Source organism: Epinephelus fuscoguttatus, linkage group LG18 (genome assembly GCF_011397635.1).
Source record: "Epinephelus fuscoguttatus linkage group LG18, E.fuscoguttatus.final_Chr_v1".
NCBI classification, from domain to species: Eukaryota; Metazoa; Chordata; class Actinopteri; order Perciformes; family Serranidae; genus Epinephelus; species Epinephelus fuscoguttatus.
In genome coordinates this window covers 5387176-5395961 of record NC_064769.1, presented here as the reverse complement: position 1 = coordinate 5395961, position 8786 = coordinate 5387176, and the positions used below count along the sequence as shown (strand labels likewise).

The 8786-nt window shown below is 37.8% G+C and overlaps 1 protein-coding gene across 1 annotated transcript in view; it reads right to left on the bottom strand.

Moving 5' to 3' along the window:
• Positions 1-509: 509 nt before the first annotated feature.
• LOC125905837 (protein FAM102A-like) overlaps positions 510-8786 on the bottom strand; it is a 45973-nt gene continuing 37696 nt past the window's right edge. The window contains exon 12 of the mRNA XM_049604097.1: positions 510-8775. Coding sequence (XP_049460054.1) covers positions 8730-8775 — 46 coding nt within the window. The 3' untranslated portion in view covers positions 510-8729. The remainder of the gene's footprint in view (positions 8776-8786) is intronic.

The window sequence follows — 8786 nt, the reverse complement described above, 5'->3', positions numbered from 1 at the left end:
ATACACTCTTGCACCTTATTTATATTAAAAGTGAAAGAAAATTCCCATTATGAATCAACTTTTTTTTTTTTTTTTAAAGATATTTTTTGGGCATTTTTAGCCTTTATTTGATAGGACAGACAAGCGTGAAAGGGGGAGAGAGAGGGAGTGACATGCAGCAAAGGGCCACAGGCTGGATTTGAACCCGGGCCGCTGCGGCAACAGCCTTGTACATGGGGCGCCTGCTCTACCACTAAACCACTGACGCCCCATGAATCAACTTATTTTTTAATTGTAAATTGGAAAAAGGTTAGGGGGCCACCTTGCACCCGGTGGCGGGCCAGATTTGGCCCAACGGCAGCTAGTCGAGTATCACTGCTGTAAAACAATGGAGCATCAAGGTCGCGTAAGGAAGTTGTTTTTGGTATTATACTCAAGCTGTTAAATGTATTGTCTGTAAATGTTAAATGTTTTATGTCTGAAACTTAGTTTTAATGTGCTATTGCCTCTCTTGGCCGGGATACTTTTTAATCTCAGTGAGATTTTATCTGATTAATTTAAACTAGTGTGTGGTGCATCAGCACCAGCCATGTTTATACGATGATTAAATAACTCCACATCAAATACATAATAATGATGATTCCAGGCTTTACCATTTTATTTGGCATGTTTATGCAAACCATAATCAATTTCTCCTCAACAGTTTACAGTAATTAATAGGAAAAATAATCTCAACATTTGATGTGACTTTGACATTTCCTGGCACTTTAGCACAAGGACAAAAACCATTTGTATCTGAAGTTACAATATGTTTGGGAAAAAACTAAAAGATTTCAGATTTTCTATTCATAAGTTAACTTCTGAGGATAACAAAAGTGTACCAAAAATGTAGACATATATGCATATATTATAATACTAGTAATTTGAGAAGTACAGATCCAATTTGAAGTGAATAAGTTACAAAATAGTAGCAGTTAATAGTTTCTATGTTCTCTTCACCTAAATGTTTTTCTTTTTCAAATGATGTATTACAGCTGTAAATAATCCCAATGTAATTATGCAACAATTCTGTTTCATTTCAAATTATCAGGAAAGAAAACACCTTTTCACCACATGCAAAAAAACCCTCCAAACATTAAGTTGTATAAATTTCATTAATAAGGTCACAGGTTACACATTTACATGTTACGTTAAAAGTATTTCAAGAACAAATCACAGTAGCAGACAATTCACCAATGCACACGGTTCCCTTTACTTGAAGTATTCTCTCATGACCACCATTGTAATGAATGAGTTCATCCTTTCAGTCCCATCTCACCATACAATGCTAACTTTTACATACAATTCTGTACAAATCTGTAGACCAGCCTGCTGGTCTGAAAATCAAAAGAAAATAGTTAAGATGGTTCCACGGTTCTCTGTGTAAAACACATAACACTTTACTACCAACATGGCACTGGTTCCATTCTGGTTCCACTGCCTAATTTTGAACTGTTTAAAGCATTTTAACCAAAAATAATTTGGTTCAGAAACTGAAAAGTTGGTTCCCAGCTGGAGCCAAAATAGCAGGTCTTCCTTGACCTTAAGTGTGAACAGGGACAACATTAGTGGGGGTGTCAGAAGTTCCGTTTCCACCAATCACTTTCAGTATAGTACCTTTGGAAATCAAAGGTACCCTTCAGACATGGTACCTAGACCCTAGGTCCGTTTAGCATTTCTACTGCAAACAGTACTCTTAAATGTGGGCGGGGTTGTTGTCACTCACTGCTCTGTCCAGCAATCACTGTATTTCCTCATCACTGGTGACAAAGATGGAAGCCTGCACTTCGTTTATCGTCTACAAAAAGGAGCTGCACACCTACATTTTCAGAACAAAATAGAACAGGCTGAGTGGGAGTCTCTCTCCATGGGATATTTAAAAGTAGGGGGTTTGTGCATTTAGTCCTTCTCAGGCAAGCTCAGGGGTTTAGTGTTGCTGGAGCCCACAGGAACGATGCTCCGGAGCTCTTTTTTTTTCTCCAAGTAAGGATTAGAATATTTACAGTTCACATAATACGGTTGAAATTAACTTTTATTTAACACTTAAAGATCCTCTCATTACTAAAATTGAATGTCATCCAAGAGAGACAATAAAAACTAATGAAATGGTCAAAGTTGAAATATTACAACACAGCAATTATATAATAATAATATCTAAGAATTATATAATAATCATAATACATATTGAAATTGAAGGTGTGTTGATGGATTCACGTCTTCAGCTGGGTGACTGGGCTTGAGTAACATTAGAGACAGCAAAATATCCTTTCATTTTATTGTTATAATTTGCTAATGTATGTAAAACTATGTAAAATATATGTAATAAGAGAACAAAAGTTTGCAGGTAATTAATGTTATCTGTAATTCTGCCACTACTGTTCACTTCTGTTGTGTACTGTGCAATGTCCTCCGTTGATGACACATCCTGATTAAAATGGTACCATGAAAAACTTGTGGAAATGTGGGCTGGTTAGCTAGATAGCACTAAGGTTCCAAGAATCCTGAACAGAACCAATGTGAGAACCAGAGCCAATTTGGTGGAAAAAGGGCAAGAGATCCACCTGTACAGGGTGGGACTGGCCCCTTGTACACTGGAGAGAACCATGAAGTGACAAATATGAACTACTGTTGGAAAAAATGCATTTGTTTAAAGATACAAAAATGACAGTGGAGAAAATGGGCGAGGATTTGCGGAAACTGTACTGAATAAGTAACTAGTAATAATAATATTACAAATTTTTTGTGCTTTAGTGTGGACAACAGTGGAAAGCTGACTGGAACCCCATTTGACACCCACAGTTTGCCCTATGTTCACCAGTATTTGCCTCAGTTGATTGTGCAGTATTTATCCAGTAGAGGGCTTGATGGCCAGAGCAAAGGCGAAAAGGTCAGTCAAACATGCATGTCCTGCATGCATGTATTGGCACACTCACACATACAGTACAGTATCACAAAAAAGACAATAACATACACATACTGCAGACACACAGTGGGTTGAGCATCTATTGTATACTGTCAGTCCTGGTTCAACAGGGGCTTTGTGCAGCTGCAGCTGCAGCTGTGGGACTGACCTCACCATGGCCAACACGCCGCCTACATTATCACTGTTAGCTCTAGACACAGAGGGGACAGAGTTTACACAAGCTTTTCAACTATCATATGAAAACTTTTGTGTTAATCTATTTTACCATGAGTTACAGTCCTACAATATGTTGCAGCATCCACACAAAACAAAAACTGCCAAAAAAAAAAAACTACAAAGTGCAATGAGTTCTGTCTGATGTTTTTTTTTTTTTTTTTTTTTTGGGCAAATACTGTGCAAAACAGCACCAAATCAGAAGCCAGCATTCTTCTCTGTTCCATTAATCCCACCCTGTCTCCTTAAAATTACTTTTGTATGTTACTAAATTGCTTTCTTATTTACGTTTGAAGAAATTCCTTCACAGTGTTTGTGACATATTTCATTCACGAGAATGAGATGGACGCTAGATCACAATGACTGTGACCTTTGACCACCAATCTAATTAGTTCATCCTTAAGTTCCAGTGGATGCTTTTGCCAAATTTCCTCAAGGCATTCTTGGATTATAGCATTCACAAGAATAAGACGGATGCAAGGTCACACTGACCTTGACCTCTGACTTATAGCCACCAAAATGTATCAATTTATCTTTGTGTCCAAGTGGACATTTGAGCCGAATTTGAATAAATTACCTCACGGCATTCTTGAGATATTGCCTTCATGAGAATGGTATGGATGTATGGATGAATGTATGGATGGACATACAAATGGACAATGCAAAAACATTATGCCTAGGCACAAATGTGCTGTAGCAACTACCTACTGCATTGCAAGAGTGCCTTTTTTTTTTTTTGCAGAAAACAAATGAAATGTGCTGTCAGTGAGTTGATTTGTTCAATATCATCATTTCTGTGACTTGCCAGATACATCAATTAGAAACATTTCTTCATTATGTTAATAGAAAACACAATTAACTCAGCATTATGTTTTCCTAAAAAACAGGTGCTGTTTCAAATTAGTTGTATATAAACGCAATTTCTAAGAGACAGGGCTGATTAATCTGAGCCTCAAAGGTAGTTGACCGACTAACATAATTCTCATGCACATTCAATCTATTTGGTCCTGCAGAAGTCAACTGATCATCAATCAGTAATCCATCTGCCACTCAGATCCTCCAAAAAGACAGGCACTGTGGTTCCAAGGTGAGTCAACAGTAAAATGATTCTTAAATTACTGAAATTTAAAGTTGCACTTGATCTGTTTTTAAAAATGGATCAGACAGCTACAGCATGTAATGTTAAGTGGTCAACCACAGTGAATTATCACCAGCTCTGCAGTTCCCCTCAGCTCTGCTGAGCTTTTAAGCCTCTTGTAGATCATTTTTTTGTTTTTGTTTTTAACTCATAGACCATGATATCATCAACCCCATTGCCATCAGGCAGCAGTTGTCAACTACAAAGTTGCTGAATAAAGAAGACACAAAGTTAGGGACTAGCTAGTGAACATAGTGCAGCATTTAAAAGCCAAAGAGACAGATCATTTTCTCAGGCGTTTGTGGTGACCAAAAACAGAGCTTAAACAGCATGAATATGGACTTTCATTCATCAGGTCAGAAAAACGACTCCATACAAATGATGATATTGCTTTGTGGCTGCTAACACATAAGCCAGAACAACTTCATAATGCCATATGTCAGTGTTGTGTTTACAGCTTCTTCCACTGCTAAAATCAGCTCATTCAGATCTTTTCTATGCAATGTAACATGTTTTTAAGCTGGTCCTGCTCATAACATAGTTGCATTCTAGACTCAGCTTATCTTTGTATATTAATATACATATTTCTAAGTTAATATGACCAAAGTCTGAAAAAGCCTCTTGAATATCACCACAAAATTGTACATTCCTGATTAGACTAAGAGCATTCAAATTCAAAGTAATTAGTAAGTGCAGAAAGTGGACGGTTCCATACGGCCAGCCATATGAATGCACGCATGCTTACTGCTGTCTCAGAAGAGCAGCCTTTGACAGATTCACCAAATTACATTTTGTTCTATGACGAGCACTGAAATGAAACGTGGAAAAGAATAAAGAGACTTAAAAAACTCAACATGTCATATGTCCTTTCAGACAACCATGCAATCTCCATGTCCTTTAAGTGGTTTCTAACAATCCTCCTAAGAGAGTACACATGTGCAAAATAGTATATTAAGTATGTATAAACAGTGATCAAATAGCATCAAAATATAATAAAAGGCTATAAAGCTTATGTTCCAGTTTCAGGCTGATTTTGAGTCAGTCTGCAGAGGACGTCTGTCCTCAGTATGAGCCTCCGATGGCTCTTGTGCTGCATTCCGTGGGTCCTCGTCAACTCGTGAAGTCAGACAATAATGACAAGATACAATCATATTAACCAGTGGTTTGACTTTTGTGTTCATCATTTCACTGGAATTGTACCTTATATGATTTCATGTGACCAAAAAAATGATTGACTGATTGATTAGTCAGTGGTAAATCCATCACATGAACTGAACCAGTGAAAAAGTTGCAGTGGGACATAAATACTAAACACCACACATAAACTCTCCAGTTTGATCCTGTTGTCAGCCTGAGCATGATGTAGTCTGTTACGTGTATTTATACCTTATGATAGAGAAATCAAAGTAATGGATATCACCCTGATGGACTGTTTCCAGCTGTCCATCATGTGTTAAAGTGAAACACTGGCTGTCATGGGTTGACTTCACCACTGACATGTTCTGTCCTGTATCTTGCAGGCTGATCAGATACCACTTCCTGGTGGTAAACTTAGAAATGTTCAGTTTTGCGAGTTGAGGAGGCCCCCCTTGGACGCACCATTATTTCAGTGTTGCACTACAATTCCCACCATGCAGTGGTTTTCAGGGTATTGTTCAAGTAATTTGTGCACTTAGCACCAGTCAAAGTTTCACTGGATGTGGTCAGACTATTCCTTGGTTCAGTAATGCACCTCGTAAATTCCCGTACAGTGAGCAGGTCTTCCAGGATTTATTGAAATGTTGGCCACTGATGAGTCAGTGACTTGTTACTGTTCTGATCATCAGCAACAGATCTCCCTAAAAGTTTAAAACTAACAGAATGTACACCTGTAGTTGTAACAATGCTTACAGTAGATTTTAACTTAAGTGTGGTGCCTGATGACTGGAGATTGTACACATATTTCTTGCGATTGTCCAAAACTGCAGAAATTTTGGGAGAACATTAAGAGTGAGATAACATCATTTCTATATCTCTTAAGTGCAAGGAAGATGATAACTGTTTCTTGGTTGCAAAACCAATCCCCCAATGGACTAGGAGACTGAGACAGGTGTAAAAAATGACTCCAAATTATAGAGGACATTGTTGTATAGAGGGGGTGTCCCTACACATTTTTGTACTTCCTGCAGATATGATCCAATTAATCACATTTACACATACATTTTGTATTTTGTATCTACTTGCAGTAACGCTGAACATTTTTGGATATTTGGAAAAAGAAAAGCACAGGTGTCAATAATCAAATGATGGCTGAACTGTTCTTTCTGGTTCCCTGTCATGACTTGAATAGAACTGAGCCAACATTTATGTTATTGAAAAGGTCTATGGATGACCTTTAAATTGGATCAAATACAACAATTTACTTACTGATTGAAATCACTGACAATATAAGTTATATGTATTTACATGATAAATAAATGTATTTTTATAATTAAAACACATTTCAACGTGCCATCTGATACTCCCACCCCCCTGCAGGTATTGTGAAATGACAGAGGGGGTCAGAGTATGATGCACAGAACACGCTAATGTAAACATGTGAGGCGGACTGCAGCCTGATTAACAAAGTCAGAATGTTGCACCAAAAGTCAGAGGCTCCTAAAGGAAAAGTCAGGGTACAAAGAGAACAAGAAAATAAAAGGAGCAGAGAGGCTAAGGACAAATATCTGGCAAAAAAATGTAAAGAAGCAGCAGGTAATACAGGCAGAGCTGAAGGTGAGAAGTGAGACAGACCTGCTGTTTCTGGCTCAGTTAAAGCTACAGTGAAGACACAGGAATCATATTAAACCAGAGGACCTGAGGCATCCATTGGTACCAACCATGTTATCATGTTATCTTGTCGGAAAAGGTGCAAAATAATGCTCCAAATTTACACTAAATTTTGGCGAGGGGAAATGGAACATTTTCATTTTTCAAAATGGTGTATTTAAGTTTTTCTGCATACTGGAAAACTGAGAGCTGTCAACCATATACTCTTTACACTATTTCAGTTCTGCACACAACTTGACCAATATTTAATCAAAGTGGCTGCAAGACTGAATTAATAAATGAAGAAAAAAAATGTTCATGCCTGAGTTGATCTTGTGATTCAAATCCTTGCAGTAATTTCTTCAATCAATGTTTGACTTTACTTTGGAGGACATTTTTTTAGCCCAGGAAAAGTACAAGAAGATACAACGGAATATATATAACAGCTGGCCTGCCAGTCGGTGAGTAAAGATGCTCACTGCTTTTTACAAACCATTCTGCATATTTTAACTAACTGAATGACTCTGTGAACCTACTAAGCCAGAGACTAGTTTGACACACATCCAGTGTACTGTAGAGGAAATTATTCCTGTATTACTGTAAATTCTCAAATAGAATCCTGCGCTTAAAATACAACCTAGAAAGAGAGGGGAAAGTAAATAACTGGTATCTGTATCATACAGATAGTGCCTGCATTATTTTCTTAGGTCTCAGGAAAACTTACTTGTGCACAAAAATTAGTAACTATGCTCTCAAACAAAAAATGCATGCACATTATTGCACATACACATATTAACATTTCAACATATGTCTAACAAGCAAGATCAGAAGTCTTTCCACTGACAACTTATTAGTGTTAATTTTTCATGCTTTAGGCATAGATCTGACAGCTGCCACAGCTGGACAGTAATGCTTCAATGTAGCATCCCAACTGTATAAGAAGACGTGAGGGGACGAGGACAACTTAAATGAATGCAGTGTCCACATAATATCAATATAAAGGAATAAATTCAGCATTTTAGGCACCTCCTTTTAAAGTGACTTGACACCAATTCCGGAGAGTGAATTGCTTATTTGTGCCTATAAAATCAGGTCATTTTTGGCATAAATTACTAATTCCCGTGCATGAGGCTAAAATGTGTGCTTCCTGGCAAGAGCCAGGCTCTACAGTTCTCACTCATTGTTGAATTAATTTTGATTGATTCTACTTTGCCAATATTAAGCTGCTGTAATAAAACACAACACCTCCTGTAGATGTTTCACAATAAAAGCTTCTCAGGAAAGAGGAGGGGCTATTCCACCCTGGACTGCTGGCAGTCTTAAATCTGCATTAACAGTTAACAACTAGAACTGTGAATTAACACAGCAACCAGGAGCACATAGGAGGGTTTGTAAATGGACTTATATACAAATACAGGCCTGTTCCTTTCTTCATCTGAGGCCCGTCCACTATTTGAGAAAATACAGTAACCATGTGTTACACACCTCCCACCACCTGATTAAATATACTAGAAAGGCTCCATTTCTATATCATAGTAGTCTTATTTCACGCCATGTGCACTGGAGAGAAATATGCACATACAGTCAGACATTCCGATGTCACAGAATCAGTAACCAGTTGATGAGGCTGGAGACGTGTTAATGTATCTGTCAGTGAGTCTCAATGACCACCGGCTCAAAAGTACCAGGCGTTCCTCTGTGAAAACA